This window comes from Eschscholzia californica, unplaced genomic scaffold, assembly GCF_041429995.1.
Source record: "Eschscholzia californica isolate CP2 unplaced genomic scaffold, dmEscCali1.0.p SCAF_4, whole genome shotgun sequence".
Lineage (NCBI taxonomy): Eukaryota > Viridiplantae > Streptophyta > Magnoliopsida > Ranunculales > Papaveraceae > Eschscholzia > Eschscholzia californica.
The window spans coordinates 17,916,683-17,943,586 of NW_028238461.1; the positions used below are offsets into that span (position 1 = coordinate 17,916,683).

The window sequence follows — 26,904 nt, forward strand, 5'->3', positions numbered from 1 at the left end:
TGATTTCATTTCAGATCAAAACTATTAACTCTTTTTTTTTTTTTTGATGAAAATTGGCATTAGCCTTAACTTTATTCATGGATTGGAAAAGAGTTAATGTTGGGTTTATCTGCCCCCAACTGGCTTACAATACAAGCTGGAGTTTGATTAGAGTTCCATACATTACTTTCATTTGATATGAGAGCTTCTTTTGCTAAAGTATGAGCCGCGCAATTAAAATTTCTTGAGCAGTAAGTGAATTCTATATCATGTAGTTTCTTGAGTTCGGATAGTATATCAGTCATTATTGGACGAAGTCTCCATGGTATACTCTTCTCGGTCGATAGACAACTATTAATCACCACCATCGCATCACCTTCAACAATAGCTGGAAATTTGTTCACTTGTTTCACTAAATTCAATGCCAATTGTGCCGCTTTTGCTTCAGCCTCTAACGAGCAAGATGCCGCAATCTTACTAGTTTCAGCTGCTACAAAATTTCCATTAGAGTCCCTACACACCACTGCTGCTGCTGCCTTTCCATGAATGAAGGCAGCATCAAAGTTGAATTTCACTCCTCCTGCTTTCGGTGCTTGCCACGACGATGGTGTTTCGTCATTCTTCTCCCTTCTAGTCTGTCTATTAGGGCCATTGTCGGTCTCTTTAAAATCATTGTGCATTAGTTTTGCTGCATGAATAATGCCTCCTATAGACGGTTTTATTCCTTCAAACAACCATTTATTTCTCGCCTTCCATATAAACCACACAATATAAAGCTTCTCCGTACTTGCATCTTCTTCTCTGCTTCTTTCGATCCATTCACATAGTATATCAATGAAGCGTGACTCATCGACAATTCTTATGTCTAAGGAATAAGAAGCCCATATTTCTTTCGCCATTTTGCACCGTTTAAATATATGATCCACATCTTCATCTTCTTCCTGGCACCATGTACATGTTTTTGATATATGGTCACTAAACCTGAGAGTTCTCATTTTTGTGGGTAGTGCATTGTGTAAAATTCTCCATAAGAAAAATTTTACCCTCGGAGCAACCTGTACTTTTTTCCAGAATTTGTGCCATGTTAATCCACTTGATAACTCCATATGAAAAGACGTTGTTTGCTTCGCTCTCTCTATAGATTGATATAGAGATTTGGCAGTGAAAATCCCCTTGTCTGTGTGAACCCAAACAATTCTATCATCAGTACAATTTTGGCTTAATGGTATTTGCAATATGGCTCTACTTGACAACTCGTCAAACATCTCCTCAATCATCCGCTTTTTCCATTGCCTATCTTCATCAATCAGCTCACATACCTTCTTAACACGGATCTCCTCTTGGTAATCTTCATTTCGACCTGGTTTAAATCCTCTTAGGTTTGGTACCCAAGGATCTTCCCATATGTTTATGTTTTTACCATTCCCAACTGAATAACACATACCTTCCGCTATATTTGATCTCATTTCTAACATACTGCGCCATGTAGAAGTAATTGGTGATTTAGGTTGGTAATTCCAGAAATTTATATTCTTGAGATACTTCGACTTTAAGAGTTAAACCCAGATCGCCTCAGGTTCCATTAGAAATCTCCATACAAGCTTTCCTACTAATGCCTTATTCACACTCCCCATATCTCTAATTCCAAGGCCACCTAATTCTTGACTAGCTTGAAGTTTCCTCCAATTCAGATGATGCATTTTAAAAGTATCCGTGTTATGTCCCCACCAAAAATTTCTTTGCTTCCGTTCAATTTTATCTATAACCCCCTTTGGTGCAATATTATTCGAAAGAAAATAAATAGGAATGGATGATAATTCACTTTTCAAGAGAACCGTGCGACCCGCGTGTGATAATGTATTTCTCTTCCAGCCGGCTAACTTCTTATCTATTTTTTGCACAATAAAGTCATATGATGACAACTTGTGTTTTGGCTTTAACAAGTAATTGCCTAAGTATACATCATCTTTTTTCATTTCCTTCACCCCCAAAATATTTAGTACCATTGCCCTTTTATCCTCATCACTATTAGCACTAAAATGTATAGAGGATTTCTGATAGTTAATAAGTTGACCCGAATAAGAAGCATAAGAGTTGAGAATTCCTTTCAATCCAATAATATTTGTTTCTGACGCTTTCCCAAAGAAGAAGAGATCATCGGCGAACATCAAATGGCTAACACTTGGTGCCTGTCTATTCACCTTAAGTCCATTGTATAACCCATTAGTTTCAGCTTGTATAACAAGTTTAGTAAGGGTTTCCGAACATAAGATAAATAGATAAGGGCTTAACGGGCACCCTTGTCTCAGTCCTCTCTCGCTATAGAAAAAGCCCTTGGGTCTTCCATTCAATAATACCGAGAAAGATGCAGTAGTAACACAATTCATAATTAGTCGATGAGTATTGGCAATAATTCCATTTCGAATAAGTACTTCACTTAAAAACTTCCAATCAACCCTGTCATATGCTTTAGACATATCAACCTTCAACGCAAAAGCACCATCTTTTGCCGTTGTGTGTGCCATAGAGTGGAAAATCTCTTGTGCAACAATAATATTATCAGCTATTTGTCTTCCCGGTACAAAAGCATTCTGTGTTGACGATATCAATTGTCCCAAAAGAGGACGAATTCGATTGGTCAATATTTTGGTAATGACTCGATACAATACGTTACACAAAGAAATAGGTCTATAATCAATAGGGGTTTCTGGATTTGAGACTTTGGGAATAAGAACAATATGAGTGTGATTGAAGTTACTTGGCAATACTCCTTTGTCAAAAATATCTCTGATTTGATTTGAGACTTCATCACCAACAATGTGCCAACATTTCTTATAAAATAATGCAGGAAACCCATCTGGACCTGGTGCTTTGCATGACTTCATCTCTTTTAAAACACCCCATATCTCATCATTCGACGGAACAACACTAATCATCAAGTTGTTTGTAGCTGAAATCGGTCGGTTTGTCAATTCAAAGGCATCTGGAAACGGAATTATTGGTTCTGCTCTGGAGGCCCTGTAAAAATGATCAAGGAAAACATTAGCAATTTTAGTTTGGTCAGCAGACCATGATTGATCTGCCAACTTAACAGCAAGAATACTATTTTTTCTTCGACGATTAAGGACCGAAAGATGGAAAAATTTTGTATTGCGATCATTGTCGTGCACCCAATGCTTCTTCGCTCTTTGCGCCCAAAAGCTCTCTTCCATTCTTCGTAGTTCCATTAGCTTCTTAAGTATTTGGTTTTCCTCTTCCATACCCAACCTTGAAGGTGACTGATTTTGAACTTCTAATAATTCTTCCTCAGTTTCCTTAATTCTTTTAAAAATCTGACCCACTTTATCCCTACTCCACATCTTAAGCGTCTTCGCCAATTGAGGTAATTTATGTGTTACCCCTCCTCTTGCTTGCTGCCAAGAATTTTTAATCACTTCCTCGAACTCCTCATGTACTGTCCAATGCGCCTCAAATCTAAAAGGGATACCACCTTTAATTCTAGGCTTCGATGTGTTAAGTATAATAGGTGCATGATCACTGTTAACTCTAGGGAGATGCTTCACTTGTGCATCGGGATACCGTACTCTCCAATCTATGCTCGCCAACACACGATCCAACCTTTCTCTGATATGACTTTGTATTTCTCTCCCATTCGACCAAGTATAGGCTGGTCCCGAATATCCAATATCAATCAACTCACAATCCGTAATCATATTTCTGAATTGTTCTGTAGCTTTTTGATTTAACCCTGCACCTCCCCATTTTTCTGCTACACTCGTTACAGCGTTAAAGTCTCCAACTGCACACCATGGTTCCTGCATTTGTAATTTAAATCTTCTCATGAACTCCCAAAATTCTTCTCTATCATTAGCACAAGGAGGCCCATATACACACAACAAATTCCACTTCTGTAGGTTACCTACTTCCTCAATCTTGGAGTGTATATGATTTGGTGAACTAGAAATTATCTCCACCTTCACTTCATCATCCCATAATAGCCACAATCCACCACTAAGCCCCAAAGAAGGTACAATATGGTATTTCTTATAGTTAAGCTTTTGTATCCAAGTTTCAGATGATAATTGAGATAGTTTAGTTTCAGACAAGAAAACAATGGACGGTTTAATTGCCCGGAGGAATGAATTTACGGACAGAATTGTCGGAGCATTCCCCGCTCCCCGACAATTCCAGCTTTGTACAATCATCGTGTTAGCGGCCTTGAAGGGCTGGTCGCCTCTACCCGTACTTCAGTCAAGTTGTCTGTGTCATTCTTTCCTCTTTTCCTCTCTTCTTCCTCTGAGTTTTCATCAACTAAACTAAGAGAACGACTTCTTTTCTTATTTTTTATCATCTCTGTATTTTCTTTCAACTCTCTCAGCTTTGGTTCCGTCTTCTTCCCTGGTCCTCTTTTGTATTTTTTCTGTATTTTCCCATTATCTTTTTCTCCTCCTCCTCCTTTAAGTGCATTCTTTTTCATTATTCTTTGTTCCATGTTCCCTGTACTGGTTTGTAGTTTATTATACTCTCTTAGATTTGGTGACAACTCTATACCAATTTGGCCCTTCCCATTTAACCCAACCACAGTCATTTTATTTGTTGTAAGAATGGGTATGTTTGCTTCTGTTGTTTGCCCCCCTGCGGTTTCCATCGGGTCCTCTTCTGCTATTTTATTTGATGATATGATAGGATTTTCCTGATGTGGATTTGGTCCCCCTTCCATAACTGTTGCAATCCGAGTACGAGGTATATTATTCTCGTCCATAATTGTTTCATATGTGAGAATATGTGTTTTCCTTAATCGTTCCTCCTTAGTTATGGAACGTGCATAATCTTCTGATTCTCTACTACCCAAATGAGGTAACTTTCTCGAATTACTGGATTCTGCTTCCTTTGAATTTGATTTTTCTAGATTCTCTTCGGCCCTTCTCGTCGGAATCCATTTCCGGCTCTCTTCTCCGATTCCTCTTTGCCGGAAATCAATCTTTGTAGTATTTCCAAAGTCCGCCTTCATAACATCACTGAATCTTGGTATAAGGAGCTTCTTAGCTTTAGCTTTTATATCTTCCGGCCAATTATCTGATATTTTCTCTCGTATCTTTGCTCTAGTAATACAATCCGCCATTAAGTGTCCAATTTTTCCGCAAAAGTAACAACATCTTATAAGTTTCTCATATTTGATTTGTATTGAACTTTGTCGTTTGTCTGGTAATTCAATAGCTATCTCACTTCTCAGAGCCTTGGTTACATCAATACGAATTCTAATTCGAGCGTACTTACCCCACTTAACAGTTTCCTCCTTCTGAATCTCCCTTGTGATGCCAATTAGGTTACCAATCTTGCTTACTGTTTCAATTGTCAAAAACTCAATTGGTAACCCATGAATTTGTATATTGAATTCAGTTTGATCAAATCGGTAATCTGATGGGAGTTTGTTTCTCTCACATCGTTCCCAAATCAATAATTCATCCTGTAAGTACCACGGTGATCCTTCTTCCACTTTCTCTCTATCAATTGTTAATTCAAAAGTAATTAGGTAAGAATCCCCATGAAAATCCTTCACCCAAAATTTTCCTACTGGTTTCCAGACTCCCATTAGTGTCATCTTCAATACATTAGTAGTCATCTTCCTTCCTGAGATTAATTTTATTGCCAAGCTTTTTCTTGCTTCGTCTTCTGAGATTGCATCATCCTCTGATAACTTGAAGATATTTTCATCTTCCTTCCCCATTAAAGCCCCCATTAGTACCACCACAGATTCATAGTCATCATTTCTTATCTCTATGTCTCTATCCTGCCGATCGTCCATCCCTTGTGAATAGATTCCGGCGAGAAGCTTTCCTTCTCAAAAAATGGTTCTCTCAACAGAACCCCTGTAAAAGATACGTTGGGAAAACTAAACTATTAACTCAATATTGTTTGCATTTGCTCGTTGCAGCTGGAAGCATATTTTTAAATGAGCAATAAGACTTTTGTAATATCTTCCTTAGGACATCCTTGAAGGAAATGAGAATCACTATTTTTTCTCCATAATCTTCATAAAAAGAATCAATATCCCACTTTTCGTTTCCCAACTGGTGTGCTCAAACGACAACTTTGGTCGTATTTTCATGCAGGTGCTTTACTTTTTTTTTTTTTTGTTGATACGAGCTTGATCAATTTTAGATTCAGAGGCTCTTCACAACCTATTGAACTTGATCACTTGGATTCAGAGGTTCTGAATTTAATTGTTATAACTCAACCCTGCTTTTTGGGTCTTCTTTTTGTTGATATTTTTTTGCTAATTTTTCTGTCTCCCTTTCTTAAGAGATTCTCTCGTTCACACCACCAGGTGGACAACCCCTTTCTTTGGGTAGTCACCTTTTTCCTTGTTCTCTCTTTGTTTCTTTTTCCTTCTTTGTGGGAATACCGTACATTAAGTTTTTTATTTGCCAATAGTGAGGAATTCATCGCCTTTTTTTCGTTGCATTTTCCTCCTTTTTTCTTCCTTTCTAATATGGAGATACACCAACACCCATTTTTCAATTTCCAATTAACCTTGGATGAATATGTGTGTAGGACTCAAAATTGAACCTTCGGCTCTAATACCACTTGTAGGGGACGATATTTGGGAGAAAATATCTAGATAAGATTTATAATAAATTTAGGCATATAGTAATATATTTAACTATATTAAAATTTTGGAGATGTACGAGCTAGAAGCCCGTACAGAGCTCCTTCAACTCTTACAACTTACTTTATAAGTTCTTCAATTCAATCTCTAATTTTTTTCTCTTGTGCTTCCTAATGCTTCCTCTCCCACATCTTATCTCTATTTATACTAAAGATAGAGCATACAAGTAAAGACTAGAGAATTCCACATTGGGACTTACAAAGAGTTAATATAATTTTTGGACTAATCTTTTTAGTCAAACTTCTCTAGATTATTCTTCTCTAGATATTTCTACTTTAGAGAAGACTCCATCAAAATATTTCTCCCAATACAAAGAGTTACATAGGAAATTACAAATTACTAATTTCCAACAAGGGGGGGGGGGGGGGGGGGGGGGGGGGGGGGGAGTTACACGATGAGAGAGGAGAGGGAGCGTTGTGAGTGGAAAAATATTTCCGATGTTTTTCCACATTTTTTCCCTACGAAAAATCTATTTTCACACTGTTGTAGTCCAACTAAACAAATCGGTGGCAAATCGATTTTCCTACAAATATCGACTCTCTCACTGATTTTCAGGTGTGTCAAACAGAGGCCTAATTTTTTTTTTTCTTTACTGTTAGAAGTGGATATGCTTTATAACATTTTGCTTTGTGTATCTAGTGCCCGGTTTTTAATGTCAACTTCATAGAGACCATTGTGATCCAGACTATTGTTTTGTGATTAATTATCACCTTTTAAGATGTGCAAGAAAAGTCTCATAAATTAGCCATTAAACAATGAAGATTAGAGTACTCATACTTATGAAGCGGGACCGATAGGAAATGATGCCTCATTTGTCCAAACAAGAAATTGAAGTTGTCCCGTCATATTTTGGACAAGTGCTCCAGCAACCTCAACAACCAGTGAAACAATATCACAACTATTCATACCTGGACTATTTATAGTCTTAGTAGATCGTTCTCTTTTTTCCTTACTACTAGTTGTGATATTGTTTCATACCAGTGAAACAATATCACAACTAGTAGTTCTCTTTTTTCCTTACTACAAGCGAAATGGGTCTGAAAAGATAAATTTTAATATTTTCCAGCCAAAAGAGCGAAAATTAAAATACGATTTCTACATATATAAGGAATAGGAACTCATATGGTTCTTTTTTGTAATCTACTCTTGATATAAGTTCAAACTCCTACAACAGCTACAATTACTATAGTACATGAATATGGGTACATGGATAGGTATGGTGGAACACCCTAGAAACTAGAAGTTATTGTCCAAATAAGGAAAGCCAAAAGCCCAAATATAAAGCAAGGAACCCCAAGTATATAAGACACTAAAAAGACCACTCAAAATTACATGGTTATTGTACAATTAATGTTGTGACCAGAAGAGACTCCCTATGAAATACTGTGGTATCCTCATACTTTTCACTCACACCAGACCTTTAATAAAGAGCTGGGTCCTAACTTCACATTCTCAAAATCCGAAAGAACACCTTTGTAGAAGGCTTTGTTCCTCTTGTTCCATAAGGACCAATCCCAACCCATATGGAAATGAGCATCATAACATTTTTTTTTTTTTTTGTTGAGAGGCATCATAACATTTTGGTTGGAATATCGGCTTATCGCAACAGTAAAGGTTCCAGGAGCAAGAGAAAAAGAAAACAAAAATGTCAGTTTGGACCAAAATAATTTGACATACTGATCAAAAAGTCACCAGAATATCAATATTGCGAAAAAATAAAAATAATATAGTCTAATGCCAGTTTCCGCCATAAATTTGATTCATCCAAGCTCCACGTGGCTGACATTCACATTTTTCTAATAATGACAAAACTACCCTCATGTACAACCAATTGTTTGTTATCGACAAATAGTTGTTTGCATTCTACAAAAAGTTGATTGTTTTCAACAAACAACTGTCTTTTCTTGAAAATTAGATTTATTCTGAGTTATAATGAGACTTATCAGTTTATTCTGAATTTTGATGAAGCTTTAATATTTTTATATCCGTTTTGATCTATGTTATGATGTTTTTATCTGTCTTTGATCTGGTTTGATATATATTTGATGTTTTTGATATATGTTTGTGATGATTTGTACATCAAATCTGTTTTTGAAACGGTTGTTTGTTCGATATAGACTGTTAGACGTTCGATACAAGTTGTTGGACCAATGGGACAAACAAAAGAATGAAAAGAGAAATAAAAATAAATAAAATAGTGAACAAGCAGAGGGTTTTCAAAATAAACATCAGTTTGTTCATGACAAACACCATTTTGTTCAATAACAAAGAACAGTTTGTTCAACAACTCAAACTCTAATTTGGTATACCAACAAATATTTTATCGGCCACACAAGTAGAAAGTATATTGTTGTTTGTGAGAAAAAGAACGAAACAGTTCGAAAAACAATCATTTTCAAGTTGAAAAACAAAACAAGTGGTACAAGAATTCATTAGAATCAATAAAACATTAAGAAAAAGATTATGTGAAATAAAAAAGTCATTGAAAAAGTGGTCGAAAAAAACAGTGATACATTCACGAGAACGAGAAACGAAAAAAAAATGTAAAAGCAGTTCAAAAATATTTCAAAAAGGTAAAAACAATGAAATGACGGAAGAAAGTAAAAAAACGGATTAAAAGTTTTGAGATGACGAAACAAACATTTTTATAGTATCTGGGGACAACATTTATATGATGCGCATGCGAACAATATTAGGATATAAATGTCATGTGTTTCTTTTGTTTTTGTCATTTTGGTAATATTATGGCGTAACAACCTTATTTTCCACACTTTCCACTTCATTTATAGACATTTTTGGGTTATTATTGGCCAGAGTTGGAATCAACATTAAAAATATATATATTTGAGTCAACAATCTTTGGTTGGAGTTGTTACCAAGTTGGTTTCCACCCACCAAGTCAAGGGTTCCAGACACAAAGTCATACCTCTTAAAGCATGCCAACATTTCACATAAAAATTGTATTTTATTGTTACTTTATTTTTGTTAATGGACTTCGGGTGAAATATATGATTATTTACTAAATGAAAATATCTCGTCTAATTAACTTCAAATAAAATTGTATCTCAACTCTCAAAGCACTTATTCAAGTTGGTGAAAATAAACAAAGTGAAGTTTGGTCAAAACTCCCTGTAAATTCTTTGTTGTGGAGAAGATAGATAACTAAATTTATTCTAGCCTTCAGCTACCTAGGTTTTTCATATTTTGCATTTGATTGCAAAAGGGTTACGTCTACTTGTAAAAGAGTTGCAACTGCTTGCAAATAATTGCAGAATGGTTACAAAAAATATTGGCCCTTTAACCAAACAAAATACAAATTTTAGGTTTTTAACCAAACAAAATATAATTTGTCGTTTTAAATAAAAAAACCCAAAACTGGGTCTTCGACCCAATTTCTTGATAAGCAAAGCCCCATCCTCCTGGTCTCCCATCCCCCAAATATATCGGTTGGGAGTTCCCAACGGGTATTTGGGGTGGATCCACCCCAGTTATTTATTTATTTTTGTTTTAAAAAAATTAAATCATTATTATTTTAAACTGTAATGTTTTTTAAATGTAATTTTTTAATAAGATTTCATAGATTGAAAAGCCAAATAAATTACTCTCCCCAAAAGCATATACATGAAATACAGAAAAAACAAGTAAATTAACGATAAAAGATCTGTTAGTCGTTGCGATCTTTGGTATTCCACAAGAACTTTGCCCTTAATTATGTATGAACTTCTCTACTTCTAACTCGACCAAGACGAGCAAACATTTCTTCGGCAATATCTCCCCCAGGAAACACTGCTTGTGGAATACTTCCATCAAAACCGGATTGTTGATCCTGAATCTCTTCCAGATACATTTCATATAAAATTTCATCATCTTCCCTATCCCGTAACTCGCCTTGAATGATCATAGATACTAACTCGTAAGTATCATCCATTGAATGTAGAGAGAAGATGTAGAGAACATAGAAAGAAGATGTGGAAAACTAAATGGATGAGTGGTTGTATTTATAGATGAACAAAAAGTAAAAAAATTCGGATTTCAAACTCCCTCCAATTTTTTTGGTAAAATTTGAAATTCAAACTACCCCCAAAATTTTCGTAACATATGAAATTTGGATTCCCTCCAAAATATTGGTAAAATTTGAAATTCAAAATTTTAATTTTTAGAGCCAACAATTTCACAGTGAAAATGGAAATAGAAATCCCATACACGTACACCACACATGTACATAATTTGGATTTGGGAGCCCGACATTGGAGTTGAAAAAAAATCGGGGGTCAAAAAATTAGGAGCCCGAGCCCCTACATTGGAGTTGCACTTAGTCCTGTAACGAGAGTGAGCAAAAAATCGGTTGAACCACAGTGGAACTACCAACACCAATCACTTTTCCGACCAATCTAGACCAAACTTCATCTATTTGATTGAACTTAGGCTTGAGCATTTCGAAACCGCTCACACCAAACAAGCCCATCATATGTCATACATCAGTATAGAATGATATTCTTACTAATTTATAATGTTTCTCCATAATGAAGAATTTAAAATTTGTCATGAAGTAAGTTGTATTCACATCTTAGGACCAATTATATACTCTTGTAATGATTATACTTTTTTCGGGCAAGAGTATAAAATTAGAAATTTTGTGAAATTCATGTAATCGTCATAAATTTTTTAAAGAAATTCTAATATATAACTAGTTAACATACTAAATCGGCCGAACCAACTAACCGACCAGAGAAAAGCCAAACTAGACCAAACTTAATTTGCCAAAGTCTCAACTGATATGGGGTTCGGTTAGGTGATATGGTTGGCAGCTGACGGATGTTGACCCCTATCTGGAGCGTCATAAGGACAATGGAGAAAAGTTACGAGTCACAAGTGAATATCAACTTCTGTGACCTAAAAAGAATTCATAATTTAGATGCGAGCACATACTTTTAAATGCACAAAAAAAAAAATCAAAATCAGAATGCAATTGGCAGAAATACTTTTGTTAGCTTATGACTATTATTTTAAGTTTTTCTATTTTGTAGCAAAGTCCAATCCAGTTTTTCGATTTTCTGATGCTGTTCATTTCGTGTAACAATTTTTGCAACCATGGAAGTGCAATCCCTAAGTTCACTCTGATAAACAAACACAAAATCATAAAATATAGAACACATGTAAAAATTTAATAAAGATGAAGGTGATGCGAACTAATTGAAGAGACGGTAAGGTATGCAATTTTAGAAGAATTAGTGATTGAGAATCTGATGCATTAGTTTGTAACATATCAATATTACAACCCAAGCCTTGGAAAATATCGAAATCGTCCTCATTTTAAACCTAATATAAGTCCATAGGTTACAAGTTCGGTTCCTAGTAAAGACTCCATGTATCCACACTAAATGCCTCACTGACACTACTAAGCTAGAAGCCTCAATTTGTAACTTCGAGAGATTTAAGTTTTGAGTTAGGAAAATCATATACCTCCCATGTTTATTTATAACAGAAGAGTAATACAATAAATGTATCAAATCAGCTTATATCTTGGAGATATGTATGAGATGATTTTCATCCAATTGTATTTTGACTTACCCTAATTAATACGTCACTGATAATATGCCCGGCCAATATCCCGGCCGGGGTATTTGGCCGGATGAGATCTAACACTTTCTCTCACTAGATCTCAACCGGCCGAGTACCCGGCCGGGATATTGGCCGGGCATACTATCATTTTTGTAATTAATATTACTACCTTACTACACATGAGGATTTCACTCAAATGAAACTCTTTTTCACCCTCAATATATGTTTATGAGTCTGTCTTCCCATCCCCTCCAAACCAAAAATGTCTCATTCTCTGCCCTAAGGTGCATGGACTAGAATGGGGACCCCGTTAGGTTATTCTTCAATAAAGGCCAACCTGAAAGTAATAATAAGAGTGAAAGATGGATACCGCCGTCAATAAGATAAAAACCCTAACAAAATACAACTCTAATAATATCTCATGTTGTTGAATTGAAAATAATAGTTTGGTTTTGACATCCCAAAAGTACGGATTTGTCAGAACAAAAAACTGTGACCCAAACCAAGATAATAACGACTGTTACAGAAATTCTAACCAATTAAAATTCGACAACGTTTCTATAAAAACCACTATCAATTTCAAAACCACTTATCTCTTTCATCTAAAACCACTTATCTTATATCTAGGCTGTTTTCAAACTTTCCTTCTGTCCATATAAACCTACATCTCTATATCAACATTACAAAACTAGTAAAAAAGAAAAGATTTTTTTTTTTTTTTTTTACATCTCTTTCACTACTTGTTTCTATATTATCTTGTGATTTTCTTCTAGGGTTTTTCATATTTGGTTCAAGAATGGGGAGAGGAAGAGTTCAGTTGAAGAGGATTGAGAATAAGATTAATAGACAAGTAACTTTTTCAAAGAGAAGGTCTGGGTTACTTAAGAAAGCTCATGAGATCTCTGTTCTTTGTGATGCTGAAGTTGCTTTGATTGTTTTCTCTACTAAAGGAAAACTCTTTGAATACTCTACTGATTCCAGGTACTCATACATGACTCTTCTCTCTCTCTCTCTCACTTCATAATTAGGGTTTTATCCTGTTTCATTCAAGATCTTATGGTGTATTTTCTCTTTGTTTTATTAAAATTGCTTGTTTTTCTAGAGAGATCTTAATTTTGTTTTTCTTTTCTTTAATTTCTCTCTCTCTCTCTCTCTATATATTCTTTCTTGGTCTATTTGTTTCCCTTTCTTCTTTGAATATTTCCCTTTCTTTTGATATTTTTCATGATTTTTTTTGGTAGTTTATGAAGATAATTGGATGATATTGGTTTTTTAGAAATTTCATGCAGTTTTGTTTCTTGGTTTGAATCATGGGTAGCTTAGGTTTTCTCTCTAGTCAATCAGAAATATAATTCTTACTTGATGATGTGGGACTAAACCTAACCAAGTTCAACCTACAATTTTGAGACACCCCACTTAACCTTCCTTCTCTCTCTCTCTCTCTCTCTCTCTCTCTCTCTCTCTCTCTCTCTCTCTCTCTCTCTCTCTATTCTCTTGTAAGATCTAAGAGAGATCAAGGATGGATCCTTGTGGGATTAATTACGTAGTAGTAGTACTTCTACTTGGATCTGATAATTAATAAACTTTAATTAGTATAGTACACATATATAGTGCACTTATATATATTAAAATTTTATTTTTATTTTTGAATATGATTTGATCATTTACAGTATGTACTTCTATATATATTTATAGCTTTAATTAAAACAAAATATATTTCACCATATTTTTGAAAATTAGAACTAAAAGAATGTGTCATTTTTTAATTAAAATTCCAATAAAAATTAGCTTCTGATTTACAAATAACAAAGAGTATAAGTTTGTGGTTGGTTTTGATTAAGGGAAAATAAGATTATCGGCTAGTATTGATCATTTCTCCGTTGATCAATTTAGACATATGTGGGTTTAGAGTAATATATGGTTTTAGATGAGCTAGGTTTTCGAAAATAATAATACCTAAAAGGAGAACCGGTTACTTTGGATGCATTAATGAAGCAGCTGCCGAGAGAGATGGCGAACCTCACAAGCTTTTCGGAGCTAGACTTTGGACGACTCATAAAAGTGGTCTACAAATAAGAGAAATGGTGACGGAAATATCACAATTTTTATCGCAGGAAATGTTTTTTTATGCTAAAAGTCTTCTTCGATTTGCTTGTGTTTCTCACTTTAGCCCCATGAGCTGGAGCTGCTTTTATGTTTATGCCAATTGTGCACTTCAACTCAAGTCCTACGAAAACTGGTAGATAAGAGCTGATCAAAATCTAGGAGTAGATAGTGCATTAACACCAAAGTATATATTGCCCGTTCAAGTAATTGTCAAGTAGCTAGAACATCCATGAGGCAAGCGGAAATGGTAAGTTCGTGATTGTGTCTTGATTGCATAGGTTTAATTAGTTTCATTGCAATCAGATGAAGCAATTATTGAGGTTGCCAGTCAGATCGCTTCTCCTCCAGTTATGATATGTTGGAAGAATGTTGAGGTAAACAACCCATATCATCAGAGACTATGCAAGTGTTAATTAACTTAATATGGTGTAGACCAATTCTTTCGAGAATTTGAAACCATATTGTGTTGATTCATGAAGAATAATTCACTTTGATATCTCATAAAGAGAGTGTCAGAATAGTCCACAAACTTAACATGGTATCAGAGCTAGGCCCACACGTGATAGGCTTGAAAAAAAAGCCACACGTGCTCCACGTCACCCGAAAGAAAAAAAACTCACGTGCTAGGCTCGGAGAACGCCACATGTGAGGGGCGTGTGAGAATAGTCCCACATGAGAGACTAGGTATTTAGAAACCAAGAATATAAGGTCTAGGTCCTCTCCACTCATTGCCAATTGGTTTTGAGTTGGATAGCCACAAACTTAACAGAGAGGTTGCTAATTAAGTAGGAAGAATACTTGCTAAGCAGCACAAATGGAACTTGTTTCAATCTATTTGATAAAAACTTAGAAAAGAACTTGTTAGAACCACTTTGAGGCTTATCGGCCTGTAGTCTTTGGATGGAAGAAGGTCTGTACATTGGGAATTATAAAAGCAATGGAAGTACACTTAGTTCTCGTATCAAGATAGCCTTGATCTCCTACAAAATTCAGTTCTTCAACCATAATTGAGAGACGGTGCCCGTTCTTTCATGTGTCTGTGTTTCATGATAGCGATTCTAAAAGATATTGAGGAAAGCATCCTCTATAGCCACTAGGTCTGTCATACTAGCTACCAACGAGTGAAGATGTGATCAAGCTGTTCCTTTTTTAGCTGTGACTCTATAGTAATACTTAGTTTCGTTTCCCCATCATTCATATATTTAGCCCTTCAAAAACTAGATGACATCATTTGGGATTAGTGAGGGCAAAATGTGTTATAACCAAGTCTTGGAGATTCAATATAATGTGAAACAGTACACGCACCGCCCCATTCTAATGGAAGATATTTAAGTTTTGGAGTTTAGAACACTCTCAAGATGAGTTTTCTAGAAAAGGGTAGCAAAGATACAATGGCCTCCTTGGTTTTGTGGGATGAACTCTTAAGGACAAAGAAACTTTGATGTCATCTACTATGAAAAGATACTAAATGGGGGTTTAATGCTCCAGCGTACCTCTTATAGAAGGAACTGACTTAACCACTAATACAACTTATATAAGTGGCTGTCTACTATGAGTTTAGATAACTATCACCGGCCGACCAGGAAATTGAAGCCCTTTCTGGTTGGGGGATAGCATCTTCCCTGCATTGGACATGGTTGAATCATTTCAGAAAGAAACACAGAGTTTGGAAAAGCTATAAAGGTCGGGAGAGCATCAAAGCTATTTGTTATTGGAACGCTCGAATAATGGAGTACATGTGTGATGCAATATTTTGTGGTAAGGGTTTAATCGGGCAGGATGATGTGCAACTCTGTGTGTTTCCTTATGAATATGAATAATATCAAACTTGGATAATTGTCTCATCGACCAACAAATCCTAGAGTAGACAATAAATATTAACCAATACTATGGATCCAGACGATATCAGGATCCCAAGGTATATGACCAAGATTGATCAAATGAAGGTGTCCAAGATATTAAAGATAGAGAATCTTAAATTTCCAAGATTAATTAGAAGATTCTTTGAGTTTCATAAATTTAGGATTACTTAGATATTTTCATCTACATATTTTGTAGAATCTAGTTTCCTAGAGATAAAGTCCTAATTATCAAACTAGGACACTTAAATCACTAAATTAACAACTACATATTTGTAGCCAAGATGGCTTTCCACCAAGGATGTAGGTCGTGTTACTCTGACAAAACCACATAATATTTTTTGGGCTGAAGGTACAATATCAAGTTTTCTTTAGTTAAAAAAACAAATTTATATATTTTGTTCGGTTAAAATCTACATATTTGTATTTTGTTCGGTTAAAAACCCAAATATTTTTCTAAATCCAAATGCAATGCAACCAATCTAAATATTTTTTGCAACCCTTTTGCAACCGGTTGCAATCTTTTCCAACTAGTTGCAACCCTTTTGCAACCCTCTTTGCAACCAATTGCAACCTTTTTACAACCATCCGCAAAACTTTGCAACGAGTTGCAAATTACTACAATACTTAGGGAGTTGAAGATTAAAAATAATTGAGTGATTCTTTTTCCCCAAAACTAATTGAATAATCCTTTTGCAAATTACAATAATACCTAGGGCGCTGCAATCTTTTTTGGAACCCCTTGTAATCTTTTTGCAACCCGTTGCAAACATTTGCAATGAGTTGCACATTTCAACCATATCTAAGGAGTTGAAGACTAGTAAAACTGGAGTGATCCCTTTTCACAAAGAAAAATTGATTGGGAGTTTTGACCATATTTCCCAAAGAACTTCGTGTGATTTATTTCAGTTCATATTCGATTGGTCAACAATCGTGATTTTTAAGCCAAATCAATTGCACGGATGTTACATGTACTCCATGATCCTAAGTCTATAGACTGTTGGTGAAGATGTTACATGTACTCCATGATCCTAAGTCTATAGACTGATTTTCATCCGGCATATATGGTATGAGGGCTTGGTCCACACATCATAGACTCAATGGACAAGTGCTTCACGGATACAAAAAATTACGTGTTAGGCTCAAAGAACACCACACGTGATGGGTGTGCCAGAGAGTAGTCCCATATGAAAAAAAAAGGCATACTAATAACCAAAAATATAATATTTAGGCCTCTCCACTCATTGACTGAGTTGGAGGGCTACACATTTAACCAGTATCCGTAGTGATAAATCTCTCTTATTATCTATTTCTGGAGGTTGGTCTATGCTCTTTGCATCTTTGAGTAATGACTCAGTTGCAGCAACATGTACATTTAATAATTAGGGTTTGCTAATTTGTCATTTTATGTCTTTTCATTGTTTTAGAACTTATAAGAGTTGATTGAATTATACAGAGAAAGGTATACTAAAGATTCATACTTTCTTAATTTGGCAACAGCATGGATAGGATCCTCGAGCGATATGAGAGATACTCTTACGCTGAACGAGAGCTTGTTGAAACTGATCTTGATTCACAGGTTATATCATACCCTATGTATTCTAAAAGATGTGATTCTTACTGGCTTTTCCTTCTATTTACATCTGCATTTTATCGAATGAAGTTACATTTTCTTGAAATGTGTTATATCTTTTAGTAGTTAAGCACTTCTTTAACCCTTAAGTAAATATTGCAGGGAAACTGGTCTCTGGAGTATACCAGGCTTAAGGCTAAGATTGAAATTTTACAGAGAAACCAAAGGTAGGTATTGAGTAGTGAAGCGAATTAATAGAACATATAGTTATGAATTTATTTGATGGAGGAAGACCTCTTGTACGCCGAGTCGAGGGAATAGGACTTCCAAAACATAAAATATGTTTTTCTTTGTCTTGTCATATTGCAGGCACTTTATGGGTGAAGACCTCCAGTCCATGAGTCTGAAAGAACTCCAAAGCTTAGAACAACAGCTTGATACTGCTCTGAAGCAGATAAGATCAAGAAAGGTAATGTAAACTTTGTCCTCTAAATTTTCGAATTTCTATAATGACTCACGATCCTCAATATTCTACTCAGCTTTAGCGTTGTTTTTTTTCTTGTTACTTTTCACGCTAGCAATGACAATTGAGCACTCGACCTGTTTGGGTCTTTTCAGTTTTGTCTATATCAAACGTTTATTTTACGCATGTTTCTAAACGTGTACACAAGACATAAGTTATCTTTATTCTTAATTAGAAACTCGGAGACCAGTACAATAAATTAATGTAAAATTGAACTTTTACTTGTTAAAAGTAAACAAATTAATGACTTAACATCAGCCTTGGGGAAAACCCTTCTTTCATATGTATTGCTGCTAGTATATTCCTCTAACGAATAGTGTTAACACCCAAAATGGGGTTTATTGTTCGTGCAGAATCAGCTCATGTATGAATCAATTGCTGAGCTTCAAAAAAAGGTAACACTTTTCTACTTAAACTTTTCTCGCCATAATTATTTTTTCGTCCTTCTTAAGCAATATCATGCTGCTAAACAATTAGGGCTTAGGAATTAACAAAGTTTAATGGTCAATGATTTATTGACAGGAAAAAGCTCTGCAGGAGCAGAATAACCAACTAGGAAAGAAGGTGATCACTTTCATTCTTACTGTGAAGTCTATTTACATTTCTCTTCTTTCTGCTAAACAATTATAGGGTTTATTGTGCATGTCATATGCTTAAAACAAATAGCTGAAGGAAATGGAGAAGGAAGCAGCACAGCAGCAACCTCAGTGTGACCAGCAAAACCATGGCCAATCTCCCTCATCCTTCCTACTTTCACATTCAACTCCCTCCCTAAATATTGGGTACTCTCACTCTCTCTCTCTCTCAATTGGAACTTGCTATATGCTAAGTTTGTGGTCGTCAAACTCAAAATTAATTGGAACTGAGAGGAGGAGACCTAAATAATGTTCTTGGATATGAGAGTAGGTAGTCTTTGTCATGTAAGACTTTGTCGCACATTGATCCCTTTACACGTGACATTTTCGTACCGAAGACGAATATTTTTCGTTCGTGTGACGTGAAACACATGTAGAATTGGCCTTATCAAATTATGAGAGTATCCCATATTCTTGACGCCCTAAACCTTAACCGTTAACGATATTGTCCCTGCATTTGGCACCTCAGGCCCAAGGCCACAGGTACGGAGTCTTGTTCTTGGCAAAGACTCCATGAGCCCCCCAAAAGACCTCGCTACTTACTAAACTTGAGCGTTCACCTGTGACTCGTACTCTGGGCACTTTCGCGGCCGATGTGAGACTATCACAATATTCATGTTAGTCAATCTAACAATGCTCAGTATAATATATTAAGCTTCTCTATGTATGAAAGGTACTTATTGTATTAGACATATGATTGTATATTTATAGTTACCATGTTCGAGGCAGCAGCGACAGGAGCGAGGAGGAAGGGGTTCGACCACAGACTAGAACCATCAATACACTTATGCCACCTTGGATGCTTAATTCTCCACGTTAAAATCAGAAATGGTAGTACAAGCTTCTCTTATATCTAGCAAGTCTAGGTCTGTAAATTTTGGTGGTGTTGGTAAATTATTAAATAGCCAACATGAGTGGACACAAGAAAAATGCATAGATAATATTATGAGAAGAAAAATAATCCATTTTTCATCTCAGTCTCATTAGTGTTCCCACTCTAGCTATAAACATCTATCCCATGTAAACTCTTATATTGTTGTTATTTGTGATAATTAATGTTGATTAACAAACTGCAGAGGACTCCAAAATTAGTTATGATATTGAGTGTTTGTGCCATAAAAAAGAGATAAGATGATGGAGCGTAGGCCATAGGCAGAGCCGTGGCTGAGAATTTGAGGGCCCTGGGCGAAACTTAATTGCGGGCCTTTCGTACAAAAATAAATTACGAGCAAAAAGTTGAAGATGATGAAAATCATAGATGATTCACATGTCTATTCATGTATTATTGGTTTTCTTTTTTTGAAAAAACACTTAGCATTCTATTCCTTGAAAAATACTTCAAAAATTAACGAAAGACACCAAAGGTAACAAAATGGTTAAGACAACAAAGTGTAGTAGTGGAGCAAAAATAAAGATGGTTAAGACAACAAAGTGTAGTAGTGGAGCAAAAATAAAGATTCAAAAAGTAGAACTCTGGACTTGAACCCGTGTCTACTGCATGGACATCAATCACCCTTTCCAACAAAGCTAGCAGTAATTAGATGATTGATTAGGTATTGCATAAAATATAACCTTTAAACTATGGCCCTTTTATAGGAAGTAGGCCCTTTTGAGGTGGGGGCCCAGGGCGGACACCCTTCCCGCCCCCCCTCAAACACGGCTCTGGCCATAGGTGCCATAGGTGCATACTCGAGCTTAGCTAGTCTCAAAGCTTTTAAGGCAAGCATGTGGTCTTTGTCATGAACAAAACTACGCATCGGTTGGGCGTCACATAACATATATAATGGATATAAATATGAAAAATACATACTCATTCACGATACACACGCATGTGGAAGCAGCCAACCTCATGTGGCAAGGTGAAACCAGCGTAAAACTTTGACAGTAAAACTGAAAGGGAAAATCTAGCTTGGCACTCCATCTAAGACAATTACATCAACAAAAATTCTATTCATCCCTCTATTTGGTCCCTCACATTTCTCTCTCCATTTATTCCACGGTCAGGTGATATGTCGCTACATCAGGCGGATGACTGGGGGAGGGACGAATAGAATTTCTCATACATCAAAGGACTGTATTTAAAACGCTGCTGAAAAGAGAGGAAGTAAGAAAAAAAAATACGCAATAGGAGTAGTATTAAATGTGTCCAATTTTAAGTTGTCAAAACCTTGCCAGCAGGATTTGAAGGGCAAGATCACTTAAGAGAAGTAGTGTTTTTTTTCGGTATTTGATAGAGTTGATTGTGAAATTCTATTGACATAATTGTGAGAGATTTGATAAACATTTCTAATGAAAGCAGTTTATCAGTAGATGTTTGTAGATCCATACATAATTCTCCTATCAATTGTTTTTTATTTGGTTGAAAAGGAACTTATACTAATAAATAGGGTTATTTCCCTAATAGCCCCCAACTTTGTGACCGGTTTCCTGCCTAGCCCCCTATTTTATCAAAAATACTTAGATGACCCCCATTTTTAGATTCTGTTATAGCACCGTTACCTAGTCACCATTTCTCTCTCCTCCATCTCGTTATCTCTCTCTGCCACCTCACCTTATCGCCACCTCATCGTCTTCACCGGCAAGGTCGTCGACCGGCCAATTTTCTGGCCAGCGACCTTCATAAAATAAAAACTTTTTTCCTCTCTCTAAAAAGAAAAGAAACATTTGTTTTCTCTAGATCTAGTATATGAACTAGATCTAGAGAGAGAGATTTTTTTTTTAGAGAAAGAGAGGAGAGAGGAAAAAAAGCTTTTTTTTTTTTAATGAAGGTCGCCGGTCGGAAAATTAGTCGACCGGCGACCTTCGCCGGTGAAGACGACGAGGTGGCGATAAGGTGAGGTGGCAGAGAGAGGTAATGAGATGGAAGAAAGAGAAATGGTGACTAGGTAACGGTGTTATAACGGAATCTAAAAAAGGGGGCTATTTGGATATTTTTTATAAAGTAAGGGGCTAGGCAGGAAACTGGTCACAAAGTTGGGGACTATTAGGGAAATAACCCTAATAAATAAGACTGTGATTATAATACATTTGTAAAGTGGTTGGAGTGCATTATTCTAAATCTTGTTGCCTTGGTGTGATCTTGTCCATTTTGCCAATATAATTGCTTGAGTGATGCCCGAACCATGGATGTTGGAGAACTTGACCTTATGAAATTAAGGGATTACAATCTGATTTGCTTAAATTTAATGTGCCCAAATGTCTGCCATTGAATAGTCTTCCTCTCGTGTTGAAGACGATAGTAAGAGTATGATTATCACTTTCAATTTGAATGAGTTTGTAGTTGTTTTCCGCTGTCAATTTGATGCTCATTAATACTGCTCTAGCTTCACTTTCTTCAGCCGTTCTTGCTCTAACAATGGACATTTTTGTTGCAGTAAAATGTGCTTGATGCTCATTAATATTAGCAAATGAAGTGTCTATATTCAATTTGATATAAGGGAAATTTAAGGGGTTCATTTATGACGCAACAGAAAACTCAAAAAAGATCTTTAGATCTCCCGCCTAAAGAGCATCTCCAGTGCAAAACTCAAAAAAATCTCTATTTGTCATATGTGTCAAGTTCAAACTGAGATTCTCACTCTTATGTGGTGGAAATAGAGATCTTCAACTCTTTTGTGTCTCCAATGAAAAACTCTAAACTTATCTTATTTACTGATGTGTCGTAGTTATTTTTGTAAAGAAATAATTAGTTATTTAGATAAATATAAAAGACTCGATTTCTGTTGGTTGAAATTCAAATATTGATGAGTTAGACAATTAGAGATATCTCTTTACACTCTAGAAATAGAGTGTCCTCTTGAGATATCTCCATTCCACTCTCGACACGTCATCGTCGAGATCCAAATAGAGTGTTGTATTGCAGAGAGTTTTCAAGCAAAAACTCTAAAAATCATATGTGCATTCAGAGTTTCTAAGATTGAGTATTGCAGTGGAGATGCTCTAAGACTTATAGAACCAAAACTAACAAGATTAAAAGAAATATTTAATTTTATTGATAAACTGGATTGAGTTACACTAGTAATAGATCCCCTATATATACACTAGGGATTCTTAAACTTATTCAAACTAGAATTAACAACTTCTAAATAAATAAAATACTAAAATCTAAAACCTAGTAAGTTTCCTAAAAATATAAAACTACTAAAAATACTATTTATCTACTAACCTAAAATACAAAACTACTAAAATAACTAGATTTGAAGATATCTAAGATTCTTGGAATATTATCTGAAAATCTCTCTACATCAGTCCTCTACTTAAAAAAAACTCACCTCGAGTTTACCAATTGACATGAATGTTATCTTGATTGCAACTTCTTTGATATTATCCTTTTCATGAATTATGCATAGATTTCACCAAACATTCAGATTTGACTGACGACTTTATTATCACTTTCAATTTGAATGAGTTTGTAGTTGTTTTCCGCTGCCTATTTGATCCCCATTATTACCGCTTTAGCTTCACTTTCTTCAGCAGTTCTTACTCTAAGAGTTGACGTTTTTTCTGTAGTAAAATGTGTTTGATGATAAAAAATAATACAATTGATTCTAGTATTCTCATTAATATTAGTAAATGAAGCGTCTATGTTCAATTTCATATAAGGGAAATTTGGGGGTTCATTTATGATAAACTGAATTGGTAAACTGATTTTTATTGATAAACTGAATTGATATCTGAAAACTCAATAAAAGCCTTTAGATCTCTGTCTTAAGACTTATAAAACAAAAACTCACAAGATTAAAAGAAATACTTAATTTTATTGATAAACTGATGAATTGGGCTAAACAAGTACTAGATCTACTTTATATAGCATTAGGGTTTCCTAAACCTATTCATACAAAAGAATGAAAAATCGAAATATTTTGGTCGAAAAATCCGAAATATTTTGTTTTTTGAGATTAGTTGCACCAAATAGAGCTTACAAAAATATTTCGTGCAAAATTTCGTGATTTCGACCGAAATTTATAGAAATTTCGAAACAGTTCAGAGATTTTGAGAGATTAAAGAAAAACCTTGTTAATTCATCATTTTCTTCTTGTTTCATTCATCGTATATTCTTAATGGCCGCGGTTTTGGGGAATAAAAGAAATTCTCCAGGGAATAAAAATTTAGTCAATAAATATTGAATCATGGGCATAATTTTTTTTAGTCCAAAAATTGACTTGATTAAACATTGCTCCTTAATCTTCATCTTCCCTCTCCCTATCTCTCTCTCTCTCTCACTGTTTCTCTCTTCCATTGTCTTTTACCATCTCTCTCTTATTCTCTTATTTTTCCCTATTCTTCTCTTAGTCTCTGTCGATTCTTCATTGTCTATCTCTTACTATCTCTCTCTCTATTGCTCTCACTATCTATGTCTCTCAATCTCTCACTGTTTTCCCTCAATCTTTCACTGTTCTCAGTCGATGTCTCATTGTTTCTCTCCCTCTCTCACACAAACACCGTTCTGACAACAAGATTGTTCCCTTCGTCGGAACCTTACATCAAGGAGGGTTTCTCGTAAGACCCTCTTTTAAGATTTCGTGTCCACAAAAAGTTTCGTGGCCATGACCATTTCGTGGCTACAAAACGTTTCATGGCCACAAAACGTTCCTTGGTCATGACCATTTCGTGGCTACACAATGTTTCGTGGCTACAAAACGTTTCTTGGCCATGACTAATTCGTGACTACAAAACGTTTCGTGGCCACGAACTCTGTGATCTAGAATGAAAAAGAGATCTAGAGTGAGAACGACACAGAGAAATTCAATGAGAACGAAAGAAGAGAGAGAGAAAGCAACAAGAGAGAGAGAGAGATATAAACTAGAGAGAGGGTAACAGTGAGTTAGAGGGGAGAAGAGGGGAAAGAGAAGAGGTGGCAATGGTGGTCGGAATGATGGTGGTGTGAAGTTGTGGTGGTAAAGGTGATAAAGAAGATGATAATTAGGAGGCAATGTTTGATCAAGTCAGTTTTTGAACTAAAATAAGATATGCCCCCGAGAATGTATAGAAAAACGTGAATTCTCTAGAGAATTTATCCCCAGGAGATTATTCTTTATTCCCCAAAGCCGCGACCTTCTTAATTTCTTCTTCTTATCTTTTTGATTTCTATGTAATCAGATTTTGACAGTGATTTTAGAGGTGAAGAAGGAAAAAAAGGATTAAGGTTTCAGATGGTGAAGAAGGAGAAAAAAAGGAGTGGTCTGAAGAAGAAGAAGAAGAATAAAACGACTAAGGTTTTAAAAAGTATAATTCTAAAACCCCCTCTAGAAAGTGTTATTGGCAGCCCTTGTTCACTGTCCTTATGCATGCGAGGGGTGCCAGTAACACTTTAGGGGGACGCTTTTAGAACCTTACAACTAATTATTATTTAACCTGTAACAAATTTCTGAAGTGAATATAGCCCCTCAAATTAACAGAATGGTTAAAAATTAATTCAATTTACCCCTTAAACTAACTTCTTTTGGGCTATTAGGGGTGAATAATTCATATTAGCCCTCTAACTTCTATTTTATTGGATATTGGACCTCTAAGACCTTTCATACTAAACAAACCTTAATAAAGATAGTAAAATTTCGGCAGATTTGTAAGATTTTCACACAGACCGAAACATTTCCACTTTTGGACCGACCAAAATTTTCACCAAAACTGAAATTTCATTTCTTGATTCAAACTTGAATTAACAACTTGTAAATAAATATAATACTAAAATATAAAACTTAAAAAGTTTCCTAAAATTATAAAACTACTAAAAGTATTATTTCTCTTCTAACTCAAAACATGGAACTACTAAAATAACTAGATTTGAAGATATCTAATATTCTTGTAATATCTTCTGAAAATCTACTTGCATCAGTGTATTCCACTTAAAAAAAAAACTCGCCTCGAGTTTACTAATTGACATGAATGTTATCTTGATTGGAACCCCTTTGATATATCCTTTTCGTGAATTATGGGTAGGAATCACCAAACTTTTAGATTTCACTAAGACTTTAAAATTTTTCTGTCTATAATTGTAATGTGACTCAACTCCCTTTTCACCCCAAAAATAAATTGCATAAATCATGAAGTATAATGATTGAAGAAAAACAAACTTCAATGAAAACTTTCCAATAAAATTACGTGTGAATCCATGTGAAACATCTTGAGATTCACAAAATTCTGAAAACGTATCTTCGCGTGCAAGAAATTTAATTGGACTAAAGTCTGACATGCGAAATTTCTTACATTCCTTTGATTCAACATCCTGAACAACTTCCTTTGACTCAATTTTCTGAACAACTTCCTCTAATTCAATTTCTTGAACAACTTCTTTAGAAACAAATCCCTTATCATGGTGGTTCAACATCAACGAGGGTAGCTTCTTTTACCTCATTTGTATTAAATTGAGGTTGTTCTTCCCTCTGAAGTCCCAAATTCTTGTAATCTCGCTATCAAGCTTCAGCTTTAAGGCTAAGTTGTATGCGTTTTGAATATTCCATATTGTAACTAACCCCACATTTTCTCTCAAACTAAATCTCAAGCTAAATTTTAATCCCTTCAGAAATCGATCTATTATATCATTACCAGGTTTTATAATGTTTTCCATATTGTTTCTTTGAGCCAACTTTGAGAACTCCTCGTCATAATCAACCATTGAACGTGACTCTTGTGTATAGTTCTGGTATATACTGAATAAGCGTTGTTGATATGCAAGAGGTAAAAACCGTTCCCTCACTTTTGTTTCGATTTAGATTCAAAGTGATACTTTTATACACTGAAAACCATATATGTAAATATATAGTATCACACAAGTTGTATAGGGATGTAAGGCTGTGTGCAGGATGAGTTAACCTAGTTGTGGTGGTTCGACTTGGAACCAGAGTTGTTAGTTGAGTTATGTTTTACTTTAGCTTTCGTTTATTTGTGTATGCGAATGTACGGTTTGCATTACAGGTGCGACATGTCATTTACAGAGGAGACTCTACCAGATTTTAGTCTCGTCTGTGAATTTGCCTGACGTGCTCTTGTCTAATTAT

The 26,904-nt window shown here is 35.4% G+C and overlaps 1 protein-coding gene across 3 annotated transcripts; it reads left to right on the forward strand.

Annotated features, from left to right (window-relative positions):
- The first annotated feature begins 12,754 nt into the window (after positions 1-12,754).
- LOC147543351 (agamous-like MADS-box protein AP1) lies at positions 12,755-19,977 on the forward strand. Of its 3 annotated transcripts, none has more exons than XM_086636034.1 (8): positions 12,755-13,192; positions 17,677-17,755; positions 17,912-17,976; positions 18,119-18,218; positions 18,626-18,667; positions 18,795-18,836; positions 18,939-19,054; positions 19,619-19,977. In XM_086636034.1, exons 1-8 carry the CDS (start codon positions 13,008-13,010, stop codon positions 19,725-19,727), a joined length of 738 nt encoding a protein of 245 aa, XP_086492160.1. In that variant the 5' UTR covers positions 12,755-13,007; the 3' UTR covers positions 19,728-19,977. The 3 variants fall into 3 exon arrangements, with proteins under 3 accessions (XP_086492160.1, XP_086492161.1, XP_086492163.1); XM_086636035.1 differs by having other exon boundaries at positions 19,637-19,977; XM_086636037.1 differs by having other exon boundaries at positions 19,640-19,977.
- The last annotated feature ends 6,927 nt before the right edge of the window (positions 19,978-26,904 follow it).